The sequence below is a fragment of the Neopsephotus bourkii genome, unplaced genomic scaffold, assembly GCF_033783945.1.
Source record: "Neopsephotus bourkii isolate Nb327-2 ecotype Australia unplaced genomic scaffold, CSIRO-AGI_Nbou_v1 NB_951, whole genome shotgun sequence".
NCBI classification, from domain to species: domain Eukaryota; kingdom Metazoa; phylum Chordata; class Aves; order Psittaciformes; family Psittacidae; genus Neopsephotus; species Neopsephotus bourkii.
In genome coordinates this window covers 243,538-262,538 of record NW_026901445.1, presented here as the reverse complement: position 1 = coordinate 262,538, position 19,001 = coordinate 243,538, and the positions used below count along the sequence as shown (strand labels likewise).

Below are 19,001 nucleotides of genomic sequence, written 5' to 3'. Positions count from 1 at the left end.
TAGAGAGAGATGACCTAAGATGGACAAGAGAAAGAGTTAAGACAGATAAACACTGTGTGTGTGATTCTGGAAGAAAAGTGTAGAAAAGAAACCTTTTATCAAGTGACAACAGATGAAGTGGTGATGCAGCGAACAAAGGAATTACCCAATACAGTTAGTTTTAGTCTGTGCTCAGGGAAAGACAACCTATAGATCTTCAAGAAAAGTGCAGAAGAGGTCCTAGCCCTTAACACTTCTAGTTTGAACTGCTGCAGCTTGCAGTAGTGAACCTTTGGTTTTGCTGCTTGATCCTAAGTAATGCTGTGGCATAGATCAGTCTTTCTATTAAATGAGCTGAACCATATACTTGGTTTAAGATTTTATCTTGTTTATTTACAGCAATGACAGATGGATATGGATTGGAATGAATAAGAGGAGTCCAGATTCTCTGGGAACCTGGCAATGGAGTGATGATAAACCTGTAAGTTAAATTTTAACCAGGAAGCATCATGTCCTGATTTGTTTCAGCTTGGACTGTATTGAAAGTAAATTTGTAAATATTGTAGTTAAAATATGGTAGATCCTCCAACAGTTGAATAATTCAAAACAAGATTGTGCACTTAAGAGCTGCCATCCAGACAGATTTCCATTTAAAAACTTGATCTTTAATAAGGTTGATCTCATTTCTGTCTCTACTGCATTAAAATATTTTAACAGAACTATAGTAGGAAACAAGATGTCTTCAATGCCACAACAGAGGGGAGGGTTTTTTGATCTATCTCCTTGAAAAGTCAGGCTGCTCCAAAGTTACCTTCCTCACTGCAGTTGATGTATTTGCCTGAAATTGTGAGTTTCCCCCAGGTAACAGGTACACAGACTCAAAACTGATCCAGTAACTGCCATTTAGCACACATTTTAATAGTGATAAATGTAGTGGGCTTTGAGTGGTTATCTCTGGGGTAACTGTTGCAAAAATAGCCATGAAGTAATGATTCTTTCATCCTGTCCATCCAATAGGTAACTAGCGTTGTTATGCCGCTCGATTATCTGGAAGATGAATATGATACAAGAGACTGTGCTGCATTAAAGGTTAGTTTCAAGGATTTTTATAACAGTGTGCATATTTTTACATGGAAGTACTTGGAAAAAATACTTTTACCAGCCATATATTGAACTTACATTGACTGTCTACATGCTTTCTTTGCATAGTGAAAGAGTTGCTAGTGTTCCCTTTATCAGTATCCACCTATTACAAATTTTCCCTTCAAGCAGTTTTTTATGAACCAAGTGCTCTGCTAATGATAACCTTTTGTAAGACTTCTTTAGAACTACAAAATATTTTAATAACAACACTATTCTCTCTTGCATAATGCTGTACTATGTATCTCTTGTATGTTACACTTAATGTAAAGCAGAGTCTAAAGCAAAAAACAGACTGAGCCCTACCAGTAACTTTTCCTGAACTGCTAATTAAGAAAATGGTTGCAACCTAAAGTAAGTGAATGCAGTAGCTAAGATATAGTGTGTGCTTGTGTTTATTGTGTGTATTTCCTTATTTACTTGTAAAATAGACTGTAAGTGCAGTGTCAGTTTCTAATCAAAATGTCAGGCCTTCTGGTTAATTCCTAATTACCTTCTTCATTGCTTAATTTGGGCCTGATAGCTTGAATTTTAAAATGGCCTTTTAACTTTTCTGAAACATCATATGACTTTTTATAAGATTATTCCAATACCATCCTTTCTTTTAACTTAATTAGAATCACCTCTGCTGTTAGGATTTACTGGAAGAGAGGGTACTTGCTTCTGTTCACAATGATTTCCCCTTGTTCTCTTCTGCTGTCTTCATGACACCAGGCCAAGAAACTGTCAGCATTAAGCTACTGAAAATTCTAGACAACAGAAGAGCAGTTTGAAGGGAACACTGTGAATATAGTAACCTCTCTCACCTACCTGTTAGGTATAGACATGTTCTTTCACTAAGTGATAGAAAATTGTCCTTATTGGAGAGATCACCAAGAGCGATATCAGATTTTAAGTTTTATTGTAGGAAATAATTTTAAATAGGAAAGATTATTTCTCTGCTAGTTCAGATGGTTTCTTCTTTTGAGCAGACATGATAATAATTTCAGGGCAACAAGCAGCAACAGATAATTCAAAAATAAGCATCAACGAGACTTTGTGTGCTACGAAAACCCCCAAAGAAACAACATTGCAAGAAGAGACTTGTGTGTGTAGATTGACCTTAAGCCCTTTACCTAATTGCTTCACAAGCTTGGCTAGCATGGAGAGTTGTAGTTGAAGTGTTAAAGTTGTACCTGCTCTTTTTTTTTGCCAGATAAGTTGTGGGGCTAGCACCACAGTGAAATACACTGACTTTGCTGAAGTACCTTTTAAGTACAGTTTCATTTCTCATTTCAGAGGCCTATGCCGTACTAACTCACTTCTCTGTTTCTGCTTGTATACAGACTTCTCAGTTTTCACGGAGATCATTTTGGAGATTTTATTTCCATGAAGGCAGAGACCTGGAATTTTACTTTAAGCCTTTTGATTGTGAAGCTAAACTTGAATGGGTCTGTCAGATAACAAAAGGTAAACTGCAGTTACATCCATTTATTCAAATGAAAGAGTTTATTATTCATTTCCACTGAGTTGTCCTTATTGCTGAGTTACAGAAACAGCAAGCAATATATTTCCTCTCTGAACTGTTAAGAGGACAGTAGGTGAGATGTCTCGCCTCTGTCATAAACAGGTGTGCACTTAGAATATTCAAAGCTATATCAGAAAATGACCATGAACAAAATCACAGCTCCCATATTCTTTCTTGTCTACAAACTGAGAAGTGGCTTCTTCTTAGGCGAGGTGATAAAAGCCACTGAGTTGCAGCATTTGTGGATTTTGCTTAATTTTTTGTAGTGATATTTATAACTATATGAACACAGACATCTTGAGTGTACAGTTTGTGTAAGCCTTAGGTGAATCAGCCGCCTTCTGGTAAAGCTGGTGTACTAGCTCATCATTGCAGTGAGACAGAGGGGTGGGAATACAAAATAATGGCTGGCGTATCTGCACAGATCCAGGTTTTTCCATGCAGTATGAAACCTGCTGTAATCTAGTAAACTTTTATGCTTTAGTTGTTTATTAAAAAGCAAGTTTATTAAACTTTCTTGTTGTGGGGAGATATTGGTAGATACACTACTTTAATGCTTGTATTCTGCTTGAGAGAAAAAGCCCACAGATGTTTAAGGCTGAGGTATGCAAAACTCCCTTTAGTTTTACAGCAGCTTATTTTGAACTGTCAAACCTATGTATGACTTTCTTCTCCTGTTTTATCCATCATGCATACTGAGAAGCAAAAGTATAATCCATCACTTCCGTTACTGGTGACCAGTCTTGTTAGAAGGTGAACTTGAAGTGACTATTACTTTTTTTTCCTCTGGACAGGTAGCACTCCAACAACACCTGAGTGGTATATACCAGGTAAATGTTTTTTTTATTTATTCTTCTGCTATGTGTATATAGTTGTTAAGACTGTATCTTTTATTAGTTTTGTCATTATTGTGGTAACACCTGTTTGATACCGGCAAAGGTCATGACTGATAGAATTTGATTCTGAGAGAGCTGAGAGTGCAAGCTGTATCGGCTCTTCCCAATATCAAACTGAAATTTCTTACTACATTCAGAAAAAAAAAAGAAAAAAAAAGCTGACTTTTTTTTCAAAATTGATTTCTTATGTGTGTGGTATTTCTTCTGCATAGATGAAATCGGAATTCATGGAGCCCCACTTGTTGTTGATGGAGCAGAGCTGTGGTTTGTACCAGATAAAAACCTGAGCTTCCAAGAAGCTATTTTCTACTGTCAAAAAAATGATAGTGATTTAGCCTCTGTGGAGTCTTACCCCAAACTCAGGGCAATACTGTCTCAAATAGAAAAGGTAAGGGGGTATAATCTATCTAACAGACACTTTCCACTATAGGGAAATTCTCTTGCCGTTTTTTTGCACTGTAAGAAGATGTTAATCCTTAATTTCTTTCTTTTTCATGTTGGCCTTAATAGTTTTAATAGTTTTTGCACTATAATAATAGACTTTAAAAATATTTTAATGTCAGTCTTGTAAAAGAATTTTTAAATTTAAAAGTGGCCTTAACAACACGGTAAAAAAAAAAAAAAAGCCAAAACCAAACCTCCAAATGGAGAACAGAGAATGTCATAACAGATAGGACTACCATGTAAGCATCCCACTGTCTGCAAATACTTCACTAACAATTGTGCCCATTCTTAATTTTATGCACAGGACATCACATCATTTTTCAGCTGATGAGAGGAATGAATTAGAAATGCTTGATGGTCTGATAGACTTTAGTGGAATGGTTTTGTAGTGTTGAAAGCATGAAAGTACATTCTTTTAAGGAATCTTACCAAAGCCTTTTAAGTCCTAGTTATCTGGTAGAATTCCTGCTAAGAATTTTGTGGGAATGATGTATCTAGCACATGCTTAAGACAGTGCTGCAAGATTTCCTTTGCTTTATGCAGCACAGTGGAAAATACAGCTTCTTTTTCTAGTAAGTGCAGGGGTCTATCTACTTCGTGTATTTGTCTCAGATTGTATCCTTTTGCTGAAGAATAATAATTCCTTCACATTTTAGAAACATTATAAATGAAAATTAATTTTGTCATTGATTTATCCTTGTTAGAGACTGGAGCATTTTCTCTGTGGGTTGTAAAATACTGGGGGTTTTTTGTTCTTTGTTTCCACAGTTATCAAACAGCGAACAGAAGTGGTGGCTGAAGTTTATTGATTATGGCTACAGTTATCATTCACCGTATGTAGAATAATTATGAGATACGTTATTGAAAGCTTTTGTTGGTATGCTTTTTAGGAATATAGTTAAATAGAATAGTTTCCAAAGGAAAATATTTTATCCCAAAATTTGTAAAAGGGGATACCTCTTCTGTGTCATCCCAGAGACGTAAAAAAAAATTTTAACCAAGCTAGAAAAAAATACAGCATTATTCAGTGACTGTTGCTCTCCGCTTCTGTTTTGCGTGTACCTGCACATGTTCTTGCCATGATAAACTTAAACTATAGAATGTCTAAACCAGAGAGAGTAGAACTGTGTAGTGCTCGAGCAAAGCAAATAATGGTTAAGACAGCATGAGTGTATGATTAGAAAGTGGGTATGTTTCAAAATACTGTTAAAATATTTCACTTAGCTAACAAATTGAGTTCTATTCCTGTTAGAAGCATTATAGACATCAAAAGTTTAATGTATAATAACACTAATAAGTGAATTCATAATCCGTTTCTTGTGTGCCTATGAGAGCCTCTAGATTTCACGATATTGGGCTTTAACATCTTAGTCTTGACATGAATCCTTGAAATCTGTGGTCGTAGTGACCACTGTATTCCATTGATCTTTAAAATGCTTTTGTTGGATTTTTAAGCTCAACAGTGTTCTGTTAGAAACTGGGGAAGTGGTAGAAAAAGAAAAAAGAAAGGGCTATCTATTGGCTCTGAGGATATCCCAAAAGTACCTGGGAACAGGGAGTGGGAAATGGGCTTGAGAGATCACTCTTGCATTTAAATGATGCTAAAGTCTTGGAGGGCTTATGTGGAGCAGAGATGACTCTCAGCAAACCTTGGATTTTGCTATTTGTAGCTGCAGTAAAGGATCATGGCCTTCTTACAAGGAAGATTCTGCACTTTCCAAAATATTGTGGAAATATATTACTGTGCAAATAGAATAGACTATTGCCCATTTTCCTTACTTTTCCTGAAAGTGTTCTGAAATTCAGCATGGTGATAAATAACCTCCTACCCTTGTTCTGTATATTTCCTCAACAAAGTTAATTTGGGCATGGTACATGACTACTGAATCTACCGCATTTTTTGTTCCTAGTCTAGTTTTTCCCCTTCTGTCCTTTCTAGTGCTGTAGGGCATCTCTTAGAAACAGTTACCAGCCCAAATTTTTGTTTGCACTGGCTCTGTTGCTATCAGAGCTTCCATTTGAAGATCCATTGGATTGGAGATTGACTCTGAAATATTTATATCCAGTTTACAGTTATTTTCACGCTTCCATGATCGATTCCTGAGAGATTGCTGGTATGTTTCTAGAAAAAACTGGTATAGAGGTAAGGCTGTTCTTGTATTTTCACCTTTAAGTCATTATTACATTAAAAAAAAAAAAGGTAATGACTCTTCTGACTAAACTCTTGTATTGATTGCAAATTGATATTGAATTAGAAGTGACTGGCTTCTTGATGATCTGATTGAATCGGGAATCATTTATTTCTTCCTCATGGTGGAAGCCATGGTAATATTTCTTGATGGCAAATCTGAATTCAGCTGACAAATTTTTAAGATTAATTGTCACTCTTTTTACAACATCAATGAGGTGAAATCTGGTTTTGGTGGTTACCTTTTTTGTGTTTATGCATCATATTCTGACCTCAGGAAATTCAGTCTTAGCGTTGTGTTAGGTAGAGAAGCTTGACTGAATACTTGCAATCACATATGCATCTGAAGATGCAAATTTGTAATGGAGTCATACTGGAAGAAGTACACAAATGGAAGTGCTACCTGGTGGTACTTGAAGCTTCTTACTTTGTTTTTTCAACACTCTTTTATATTGGGGAAAATATGTAACTCCTGAAGAACAAATAGTTCCTCCTGTCTACTACAATTTTCACTTTAAAGCACATTTTCATATTATTGGTTATATGCTGCTGACCTGTTTCCATCCCTATTAGCCAAAAATTGCTCTGGACTGGGAAGCCATGTAAAGCAGCATAGGCCAGACACTCTCCATATGGATATTTAAGGGTTGCTTTTGGCTTTAATGACCACATATCCTCTATACCACAATATGATATTAGCCCTCATATTCAAAATCTTCTTATTTCATGATTTTTCTGTTTTGAAGTTGTCTGCCTCTGTGAAATGTTACTAATGGAAGTAATGGATCAGTGTCTGTATCTTTAGAAATACTGTATTACTGTCTGATACAAATAATTTATGTTTGTCTTTTGCTCTATTGTTACTTTTATGGCTTTAGATTGCATAGTACTTCACCATGGTTGCACTGAAAAGAGCTCCCCTTCAGATTGGTCTTTGTCATGTCAGAAAGTATGGATGGCAATTGGAGGTTGATAGGCATTACCATAACTGTTGTTTTTAAACTTTTATTTCTGCAGACTACCCAGTTAACTGTAATGTGAAACTGCCCTTCATCTGTGAAAAAAATAATGCCTCCTTACTAGAGAAACACGATCCCAGTTACCGCCCAGTCAGAGGAGGTTGCCCTAAAGGTTGGCATCAGTTCCGGAATAAGGTACAGAGATAATACAGATCAGTCATCCTTTGCTATTTTTCATAGTCTAGTAAGCTGGAGTGCCCTGCTGAAGGAGGTGAGAAACTAGCCCCTGTGTTTAAGAATAGACTGGAAGGTGGCTTTTGAAAATGATATGATTAAAACCATCTCCCCCCACTTCTCTGTCCCTGTTTCAGGATTGATAGTTTCTTCCTTTCAAAGCAGTAATTTTCAGGTTTTTTACTTTCCCATTACCGTGTATTTAAGTCCAAGAACACTAGTTGTATTGTCTAATCCTGGGCTCTGCTTTGGAGGGAGAGGATGAGGTTTCTGTGGCAGAAGTGTCTTGATTTTCTTGTTGAGTAATCATAGGCAGGCAGCAAGTTGGCAGACACTCTGCTTCCAAGTCGCCTTAAGGACTTAAGAGTTAGAAGCAGCTTCTAAGAATTAACCAACAGGTCAGAAACCATGGTATAGTAGATTTCAGTACCATGTTTTAAGGCAGTCATCTAAAGTCTTAGTGAGACTGATTCCTGTTATTTGGTTCACCGTTATTCTGTATGTAAGAAGGACCTTGCATCAAATCTGCACATTACATTGTGCCATGGTTTGCAAATTTAATTTGCACCATTGCAGAATGCAGTTTTTAAGCTCCCATGTAGTTTCTCCTGAAAAGTAATGAATTACAATACAGGTTCATGGCCCAATCCTGTCTTGACTTGAGACTTCATGTGTGAATTCTCAGTCTTAAAACAGTATATGATCCTGATATAGCTGATTAAAAATTACTGAATTCTAATCGTCAGTGAATGAGGAGTTAGTCAGTGGGATCATTTTATATTTAGCTATTCTGTTTAATAAGAAATGCATGCAGCTAGTTCCCTTGCTTTTAAAGGAAAATAATTATATGTTATTGCAGGAAGTGAGAAGTGAATTTTTAGGGTTGGTTTAAGAACATGATGAAAATCAGTTCCATTATGTTTGTTTTGCAGTGTTTTCTAAAGATGAAACCCGAATATTTAACATTTAATGCAGCTAATGAAAAGTGTGTAACTTTTGGAGGCTCTCTGCCATCTATCTCAAATCAAGCTGAGCAAGGTATGATGGTGAACTGGGGGCACTTTTAGTATGCAGCTTATCTTCCAAATTCAGTATGGTCCTGCTTAAGAACGTGAGCATAAAATAAGTTGGTTATCTAGTGGCATAATGGGAGCATTCTAAAAATCTTAAGACCAATTAAAAATGTGTTGTCTATTCTTGTTTGTATCACTGGAAACATAACATGGAAATGCAGTCAGCAAATGTTTGGGCCAGTTTGAAGTGAAGCTTCTCTGTATGATTCTAACCTGTTATGGAAAGTCAAAAACAAACAACCAACAAAAAAAAACCACCAAAAAACCCTTTCACTAAGTGTTGAGAATAGAATGGTCACCACCAAATGAAGAATTGTCATGTTTTGCTTTGCACATTAAAACATAACTGAGACTGTACTTTGTGCTGTGAAAATCCCCTTAGGAGCTCCTTCCAAGACAAGCTCAGCTATCTGTGCGGGAATGAGATAGTAAAAGACACCTGCTGGATCACGTAGGACCCTCTGTGTCTCAGCGTGCTGGGCAGTTTAATGGGGCAGCGTATCTAAATTGCAAGCTCTCCAGGACACTGATAGGGGGAAGGAAAGCAGGGGGCTTGCAAAATACGGAGTTGTTCCACCTGCCTCTCAGCTCTTGTTTAAACTAGAGCCAGTGAGGTAAATGCAGTGAGGAAGAAAGGTGTTGGCATTGGTTGCCAGTGATGTTGGCTGCTGAATGAAATGGCTGTATTGGCATCTCTGTTCTTGTGGATAGCTAACAGTTCTCTACAGGTGTATCTGAAGTTGCTCAGTTGAATTCTGCAGTGTGCACAGTGCATGTTTTCTTTATATGCAAATAACCTTCTGCCAAAGGAAGTATGGAAGGTGAACTATGAGGCCACTAGTGTGCCTGCAGGTATCAGCTGAATAGCACTCGGTTTTTACTGATGTTACTGGGGAGAAATAGAGTAACCATACAGAAATACACCTGTGTGGGTTTGAATGCTTTTAATATTGCATCAGCCATTATAAAATATTACCTAGTAGGATCTTTTGTCTGATTTGGTGCATATGGAACTGTTGTTGTTTCATTTGTTTTTCTTTCTGCCCTGCAGCGGAGGCCACCTGTATGGAAGGAAGGCAGTCCTCTTAAAAAAACTAACCAAACAAACAAAACCCAACCAAACCAAACAAAAAAACCAACCAAGCAAACAAAAAAAACCAAAACACCCTGCCTCTTTCAGTAGGCTGCTTCTACTCTTCTCAGTGGCATCAGGTGGCTAGCCAGCTCTGACATGTAAATCTTCAGTGGCTTTGTCTAGCTCAGAAAATAGGTTACAGTTAGTCTGGCATGTGGCCAATAGTTAAGACATGTCAGCAGTAGCTAATTACATAGCTTCAATTTGTCTTCCTAATCTAGACAAGTTCAGTGAATGTCTTTGGTGCCTGGAGGGTTACTGAAGCCTGTTGTTTTGTGCCAGAATGTTCAGTAAGAGGGGGTCTGATTTAAGGGTTTCCTGGGTGATTTTTTTTTTTCCCCGCCCAGCTAAACCTGACTTCTTTTGTCCTGTCCTGCTTTCTCTGTTGATGGGGTGGGCAAACCCTGCCAGAATCCAAGAAATGCTTCCAGTTTATGGTGTACTTCAATAGGAGGGGAAGATGGCAGATAAGACTTTCTCCATCAGTTAAGAGGTCAGGAGGGAGCTCTTCTATTGTCTTTGCAGGATACAACAGAAGATCTTGCAGGCCTGTGGAAAAGCAGATTCTGAAATTTTGATACAAGAGTGCCAAGTAGTGGGCAGAGAAACAGGTTAAATCCACTATCTGCTCCTCAGCTGAGTATTTGGAGGACAAATACCAGTCCTCTGCTCTTTTCAGATAAAATCAACATGAAAGGTGTAATGGAAGGAAGGGATGATAAGCATTTCACAACCATAAAGGGCTAGGAACATTAAGTTAATACAGACGGGGTTTGCATTATCTTGTTTATGTGAAGCCTTTTTTTCAGAGGTTTACTATTGTTACAGTATGTACATTTACTGTTCTTCCCAACAGATTATATAACGTCTTTGCTTCCTGGTATGCCAAAAGATATTTGGATTGGTTTGCAGTTTCTGTTCAGCACAAGGGAAAACAAATGGATAGATGAGAGTAGACTGTTGTATAGTAACTTTCACCCACTTCTGACAGGAAGATTAAGGAAAATTCCACTGGATGTAAGTTCTGACTTTTGACTTTTCTTGGTTATTAAGTAATGAAATTTGAAATATTGAAGAAAAAAAGAAGAAAAAAAAGCCCAAAAAATCTATAACAGACAAAATCCCCAATTAGTGGTTTTAATTTCCAAACATGGTGACTGATGATAATGGAGTTCTGTTTATGTTTATTTTGATGACAACTTCTGAACTGAGATACGAAACACTGGAGGGTGAATAAGAAAAGCTGAAACAACTATTTAATGACTCTTCTGGGACTTCTATTTGCAATTTAAAGACTGCATGAAGACAGTTATCAGAAAGGTGTCATCAGTAATTCTTGATTCAGTTACACTTAGAATGCATCTGTAAGCCATTATACATTGGTATTTTGCTTGCTGCTCTAACCCAGGTGAAGCATTTGAAATGTAATCAAATCACACCTACAAACAGGATTTATTGTATGTGTTAAGTAATTTTTTTACTCTCCCCTGTATTTAATTTATGAATTACTTTTGTGTACAGGCACCTACCAGTGCGTGTAAAATAGGTAAGCTGTATTGCACCACTTCTTTGAAACTTCTTAAACAAGTTCAGACAGCTCAGGTTCTCCTAGCCTCATCTTACTTCCCCTTCTCTATGCAAGTCTGTTTATGTCTTGTTTGATTCTGGTTTTCAGCTTTTTGATGAAGAATTTAACAATCAGTGTGGTGTAATCCTCAATGATCCCAAATCACAGTATGTTGGAACATGGAATTTCACTGCTTGTGCTGACAGGCATTTCTTGGGTATATGCCAAAGGCCTATGGGTAAGTCTGAGGAGTCAAAATAAATTAAAGCTAGAATTTGCAGTAAAGATGCATGTTGCAAGAGGCCTTTTAATGCATGTAGGTTATTGCACTTAAAGATCAGGAGAGACTGAGCAGGTATATTTTTAGAAAGGCAGAGTGTGGAAAGGTATCTGGGCCCTATTTTGTCAGTTATTCAGAATTTTCCCTTTTGTTTTTCATAGCCCAGTTCAGAGGGAATCTCCTTTTCTGAGAGACTCTGTGTTTTGGTGCAACCATACTTCAGCAGACAGGGCTCTAAAGTTCTGTGGGCATAAAGGTCATATCAGTGACCCTTTTTTACTCTTCAGAACTGTAGAAGTGAGAAGCCCTGGAAAGGAATCTTCACAGTATTTCCACCCTACTTAAACATACCATGTGGGGTTTAGTGCTGTCAGAATTGGGGTGATGCAGCTTTCCCTAGCTTCATACAGATCTGTTGGTGTAAGTGGGTTTTCTTAATCTAAACTAAAAATAATACTCTGATGTAGCTGTGTGGGTTGGTCAATAGCAGTTACTGGAATCAGATCAAACACATGTCGCTGTTATACACATTTAATTAGTGCTATGGGCTAATGTTCAGCATACCCACTTCTGAGTATGTTCCTCTATGTAAATAATCCTTTTAAGTCACTAACATGCTATCATCTAAAAAAAACCCAAGACAACCCACAAGAATACCCCGAAGAAAACCAGCAGTTGTGCAAAACACTGAAGAATATGCCCACCTTCTTCATTCTCAAATAGGCAAAGATATTTCCCCACCCTTAATGCAAAAAATATTCTTTATTTCAGTGCCAAATACTTCTGAAATTCCAAGTGTCCGTATTAGAAGTCTGGATGGAAGAGAGGTAGTCATAAAAATTGGAAAAGGGATTTTTATTAATAGGAGGTTGATTATGTATATGTGTAGATTATTATATTATTAGTCCAGGCTGACTGAAATACGAAGCACTTCTTTGCCATAGCTGTAGAAGGTGTAACGAGAAACGTTTTTGGACTGCCAGCAAATGTGTCCTGGTATGGTCTGGTCTTAAATCCTTGTTGAATTAGGGATCTAAGTATAGTTCACATTCGAAGTGTGCAGGGACAGCTGTGAGAGTCCAGACCAGCCTGGACTGGGGTTTTACCCTAGAGAAAAAGATGATTCCTGTTCCTTGGAAATATTGGCATGATTGTGATTTGTAGAACTTCTTCAGGTGTGAATTTGATTTCACATTTCATTTCTTCAGATGGCAATTGCTTCTTTCAGAAATGGACACTTCCATCACTACCTTGTTTCAGTTTAGTACCCGGTGACGTGTGATGGCACTCTTGGTTCCATGATTCTTTTTTTGAAGCTGTTTACTAAGTGAAAGCATTTGGCAGCAAGACACCACTTGAAACAACCTGTTTTAGACTTGTCACTTTTCTGATCTATTTAAAGCTGTAAATATCAAATTAATCCTATGTTTCTGTTTACCTGTATTTTGGAAAGTGGTCCTGTCAGTCAATCAATCGCTTACACCCTGGTATTTTTAATATGATTCTGTCCATCCCCATAAATCGTTTTCTGCTGGAGGTATTTTAAATGTCAGGGATTTTCTCCCTTTTGGAGAGCCAATTTATTTTTGATTGAGTATAAGTTTGGGGGGGTTACCTGGTTTGCATGCGTTAATTTGCCATTCATGGGAATGTTTGCGTCTTTTAGTATTTGCAGTTGTTATACATCACTGAACTGTATGCCTTCAAGTATGATGCTGATAATGCTCAGTGCTTAGAGCATAAATAGTGAATTATACCCCTCCCTTTGCAAGGTGGATTTTCTGCAATTAGTTAAGCACACGTGAAGGCAAAATCAATTCCAACTATACTCATGGATGTAGTAAGGTATTCTGGGACTGTGCTGTGCTAAGATGTGCGTAGACAAGTTTCATAGCCCATGAGATTTATGTAATCATAAATCCACATGCTCCACGGAGATAAATGAGTCAAGTTTATCTGTTGGTGGATTGCAGCAGAGAGCAGGCACTCTCTCCTGTTAATGTATTTAATTAAAATTGTAGAATGTTTTTAATTCAACAAATAGAGTTCTTAACATTATGTCATGGTTAGTTAAAAATAGCAAATATAAAATGATGTGAAACTTAATTGAGAGAAATGTATGTAAAAATAGATTGGCTGAAAGTAATCCTTATTTTTTCTTTTATATATTTTTCTTTTTTAAGCGTCAAAGACACTTGCTTCTAACGATAATTATTAGCAAAATCTGCTATTACTTTTTTTTTTATCTGTGGGAATTCAGACAGTTTTTTTCTGTTTGTTATAGAGAAAATGAGAGTTTAAAATGTATTCCAGTGTTTAACCACCTAGTAACGGGATTGATTTCTTATGCATAGGAGCTGCTGATAAACAGACAGAGGAAGTCCTTAATGAAACATTGAGTTATCAAAATGTTCAATACTTCATAATTCTGAAGAATTTGTCCTGGAGTGATGCAATGACTGCATGTGTAAATAACCAGATGCAGCTGGTTAGCATCACAGATCAGTTCCAGCAGGCTTTTCTTGCTGTTCAGGCTGCCCTTCGTAATTACCCACTGTGGATTGGACTCTTCAGCAGAGATGTAAGTTTTATTTTCCCCTCCGACTGTGGCTTAAGGTAATTTTAAGAATTGTGTGAAATAGAAACCAGGTTAAAGAAATGCAATGAAAAATTAATTTCTGGGGTAACTGTTTTCATTTGGGAATGACCATCTGGAAGGTCTCGAGATTAATGTTCTAAATCTTCAGTTCTCCAAGTTACATAGTTGTTGAAGCCCACTGGAAGGATCATGAAAAGACAATTCTTTTAAAAGATGATAGGGTGAAAGGATATCTTGTAGGGTGGCAGCATCATAGATAATTGAATCATCTTTGTCTTACTCGTTAACGAACAAGTAATTAGTGTTGCCATTTAATGCCATTGCCACTGACAGTAAGACAATGCAAAATCTGTTTTAAGAGGGAGAAACTAGAAGTGGCAAGTAACCTCCAAAACAAATCACTGAATTCTTCTGGAGATAGTTTAGAGGGAGACTTCCCTAAGGCTGGTTAGTGGGCTTTTCTTTTTTTTTTTTTTCTTCTACTGTTATGTCTTTGGAAAAATCAATGGAAGAGGTACTGCTTGCTTTTAAGACCTCTTAAAGATCTTCATTGTGGATTGAGGGCTCTGTCAGCTGTTAATGAAATGGCTTGAGCTTGCTTTCAGGGTTTATGTTTTTTGTCAAGCATGAGTCTTGAGGTCATAATAAGAAAAAAGTTAAAATTTGTTGGAGAAGTGCCTTACCCAGAAAGCTTAACAGTGCTCACTCATCATCTGTGATGTTATGATCATCCTATGTCAGTACTGGGCTACTGAGTATTCTAGGCAAAGTGGAGAGAGGGGGAATAGTAACTTGATATATATATCAAGTGTAAATACATACTTCTATATATCAAGTATAAATACATCAAAGTATAAATATATACTTTGTAGAGAGTATTTTAAAAGGAATAGGGCATTTCATGTTAGTGAAGGTGGGGGAAACCAGACAACTTATTTTCCCCTCCTCTTTTGAATCTTCATCTGTAGGTGAAGATCAAATGATTAATTTTGCTGCATACAACTTGGGCATGCACTGGCTTTTCACTATTGCAACACTTCATTATTTGGGCACAATTAAGAAGTCACATGAAAGGAAATTATAATGAAAGTGGTCAACAGAACTTGTTACTCCAGTGCTGGAATCACAGACACAAAAGAAAGATATGAGATGAATTAAATTACAAAGTAGCAGGGGGATTTCCTGAAGAAAACTTTTAAATATAGGACTCTTCAAGGATGGCGTGCTTGCATGTGGGGTTTTTTTCTTATTCCTCTTGCATCCTCCAGGGCAGGAATGCACTTATTAAATCAGTTAAGTATTTAACAGATTACTTTCAACTCAGTTTGAAGTAGCTGAGACTTATTCTCAGATATTCCATTTCCCAACACCAGATAATTACATACACCATTTATTTGCAGGTGCAAATGATGCCACATTTGAATAATGTAACATCTACTTCATCTAATTCGTATTTTCTGCAACTGAAAAACTTAAAATAATGACACTTGTTATATTTTGAGCAGCAGATCAGATCATGAGGACAGTGGAACATTTACAGTTCTCACCAGAGACTCTGTAAATATCTAGCCAATATCATGTCATTATCATGTCATTTTCTGTACCTAATATTTTTTGCTATGTAAGCTCATCCCTTTTACCTATACAATGCTAGGGTGGAAGACATTATGGCTGGCTGGATGGGAAACAAGTTAGTTTTAGTCGCTGGTCTGAAGATGATGAAGAAACAAATGAAGAATGTGTGTTTTTGGATACTGATGGCTTCTGGAAAACTTCTGACTGTTCCTCTGAAAATCGAGGTGCTATTTGCTATGCATCAGAAAGTATGTATCCTAGCATAATATTTATAAAAGCTGAATTACACATTACATACTTGATAATTCCAGATTGTAACTTCAAAATTGGAACTTTTTTAACTCATGTTCTCAGGCAGGCTGATTTGCACGCCAGGAAAAAAAAGAAACAAACTTCGAAGAGGGCACAAACCAGTTCTTCTTAATCAACACTACTTATAAATTAATTTGGCATGGTTGCATTGGGCTAGACTGCACTATTCATATTGCCAACTGATTCTGCCTTTCCGCTGTTTCTGTAATATTGTTGCATACTAATTTCTCCCATTTGCATGTGGGAGAAGATTCAGCTACCTCTGTACTATTTACATGTTAATATTGGGACCTCTTGAAATCTCTTCAGACATGGAAGGCAATACAGGGAGGAGGAGGTACATGACTACATGGAGAAGACAGATAGCAGGTAGACATTGAATTGAAAGGTGTACATTAAAGTCATATGCAGTTCACAAAACCCTACTAAATGTCTACCAATTATAGCAAGACAGGTAGGGAAGACATCTCTGGGGAGGAGATACATATGTAGCACAGCCCTTTTCTGAAAAGTAAGAAAGATTGCAGATTTCTTCCCTATGAGAGACAATTATAATCTGTTTTGGCTTGTTGGTTTTGTTTTTTTCTGTGAGGGAAATACAGTTAAGCTGTTGTTGTACATACTGAGTCACAGTGAAGTATATACTTGGCATTATGACATTCTTAACTATTTTGTGCTTGCATTTTCAGGGACTGCAGAAAGAGTCCTGACTTCTTAAGTGTTAGATAAAGCCATAGAACTAAGATGTGTTGACAGCTAAGTCACTGATTTGTTATGGTGATCTGCCTTCAATGCAAGAGGTGGTCTGAGGTTTTAGTTATTAGCCCACACTTAGCACTTTCATGTAGGGATTTTATTCTTAAAACTATATAGCATAACAATTGGAAAAACTTGGAATCATCTGTATTCTTTGATAATGCTTACTGTAGGTGTTGCTAGTTAAAAACAAAACACCATCGTGAAGAAACAGGAAAAATGTATTGCACATTTAGAGGATGGCACTTAATTTGCAAGTTTTTCAGTGGTACCAGAAGGTAGTATGTGGTGTGTCAGGTTATGTGTTGTTATTAATGAGTCATGTCCTGCATGTTGTCTTTCCTTTCCTTAGAGAAGGTTGAAAAAGAACGAGCTACACAAGTTAAGTGCCCACATAAGATTAAGAATACACCCTGGATATCATTTAGAAACAATTGTTACACATTCGTGATAACGAAAAATAGATGGAGAGAAATGAAACCTCAAGAAGCTCATCATTTATGCAAGAAAATGAGTAAGTACTTTGTCATACAACAGATATTTATGGACATACCAGCTTCAGGGAGATGAGATCTGAGTCACTGTCTTACAAGGACAGCAAAGTGAGTGTTGAGAAAGGTTGTAGCATTTGGAAATGTGCATTAGTGTTGCACTAATTGTGTGCCTAATTGTGTTTGCCCTTGCACTACTCTGGTACAACGTGCCAGAGCATGGGTAGGAGAATTTGAGAGAGAAATGGCTAGGAACTGTTGAATTCTGAGATCTCTAGAAAACTGAAAGGTGTTTTGCTGTTTGCTTGGTTTTGTGCTTTTGTTGTGCGTGGTTTCATGATTGGTTGGTGATTTTATTTTTTTTTCCCCTCTTTATAATAAGTAGATTTTAAATTGGTTGAGTAATTTTATCCTGTTGGCAACAGTCTGGCTTTACGATCACATTTACTTCATGTTGTTTTTTTTTCTCTCCCTTGCTATGTGGAACACTTAAGTGAACAAAGTAAGTGAACTGAGAATAGTCCCATTCAGAAAAGCACATGGGCTTTTCCTGTCCATCCTGAGCAAAGTGTAAACTTAGGAACAGCTTCCCTCTTCTATTAAACCGTTGCTTATGGCACTTCACACATGCATCTCTTCAGAAACTTTTAATTTTTCATTGATTGATTTCAGTTCAGTCATTTTCTTAGTACTGTTCCTCTACTAGGCAGTTCAAGAAGGTAAGGAAAGATTGCTGATATTTTTATGTTCTGTGCAGAGAATTTTTACTACACATAACCTAAGTGGCAGTAGGACCCACAGATACCTCTGGAGCTGATGTCTTTCAGTTATCCACAAAACCAGGGGAAGCACTGTTGATAATACATACCTTCTAAAAATTGTTTTCACAATGTTCGTTATTGTTATAAAGGCCTTTGTGCATTCTTGGCCTATCTTTAATAACCATTTACAGTCATAGAAAATAATTTGTAACTGAAAGGTGAATTTTTAAGAAAGTAATTAAAAAAATTTTCAACAGACTCTGAAGCATATGTTCTGAGTGTTCGAGACGAAGAAGAGAATAACTTTGTTACTGAGCAGCTTCATTCATTCAGCGGTCTGGCTACGTGGGTCTGGCTGGGTGTGATTTATGATGATAGTGGTAAGATTTAAGGTGTTTGTTTTTTTTTTCTTAATAACTGGATTGGAGACAAAGTTTGCAGCATTAGGTTCACGTTTCAGTATACAACTGAAGTCAAACTGAATGCAAACCTATAATAATGTTTTATATATTTATATATTATTTATATTTATTATTTATAGTTTATATATTTGTCTTCTAGAAGAAAATAACCCAACATGCTTTCTGTTTGAGTGATAATTAGATCCAGTATGTTCTGTTTAGTCTAAATTTGATTTCCCTGGAAAACAGAATGTAAAAAGGCCTGGATAAGTAATGCTAACATACTTAGCATTGTCTATGGAACTGATTTACAGTAACTGAGAGTATCACTGCATTTTTTCCAAAGTGAATATCCGTAAAGGCCATTAATATATTCAAAGTTAAATTAGATTTGTACACATAATGCCAGTATTTTAGTAAATATGCAATGTTTTCCACAGATAAAGTTCTCAAATGGTATGATGAAACTTACCTGACTTACAATAACTGGAGACTGGGAAGACCTAACATAAAGAAGAACAGTTTTTTTGCTGGTGTAAATCTTGATGGCTTTTGGGATATTTATAATTATTCTCAAAGCTGGCATGCTCATCACTATAATGTGTACAGTATTCTTGCCTGTAAAATTGAAAGCGGTAAGTAGCAGAGATTTATGTGTAGTAATGGAGTGTTGGATGAGGGTCATAATTTAAGTTCTACTTCTG

At 36.8% G+C, this 19,001-nt stretch overlaps 1 protein-coding gene across 1 annotated transcript in view; it reads left to right on the top strand.

Annotated features, from left to right (window-relative positions):
* LY75 (lymphocyte antigen 75) overlaps positions 1-19,001 on the top strand; it is a 47,715-nt gene that overhangs the window by 20,027 nt on the left and 8,687 nt on the right. Inside the window, exons 14-29 of the mRNA XM_061358643.1 lie at positions 379-460; positions 997-1,068; positions 2,445-2,568; positions 3,421-3,456; positions 3,735-3,910; positions 4,735-4,799; positions 6,033-6,109; positions 7,172-7,308; positions 8,280-8,385; positions 10,412-10,572; positions 11,231-11,360; positions 13,757-13,983; positions 15,656-15,824; positions 16,997-17,158; positions 18,154-18,276; positions 18,738-18,932. Coding sequence (XP_061214627.1) covers positions 379-460; positions 997-1,068; positions 2,445-2,568; positions 3,421-3,456; positions 3,735-3,910; positions 4,735-4,799; positions 6,033-6,109; positions 7,172-7,308; positions 8,280-8,385; positions 10,412-10,572; positions 11,231-11,360; positions 13,757-13,983; positions 15,656-15,824; positions 16,997-17,158; positions 18,154-18,276; positions 18,738-18,932 — 2,042 coding nt within the window. The remainder of the gene's footprint in view (positions 1-378; positions 461-996; positions 1,069-2,444; positions 2,569-3,420; positions 3,457-3,734; positions 3,911-4,734; positions 4,800-6,032; positions 6,110-7,171; positions 7,309-8,279; positions 8,386-10,411; positions 10,573-11,230; positions 11,361-13,756; positions 13,984-15,655; positions 15,825-16,996; positions 17,159-18,153; positions 18,277-18,737; positions 18,933-19,001) is intronic.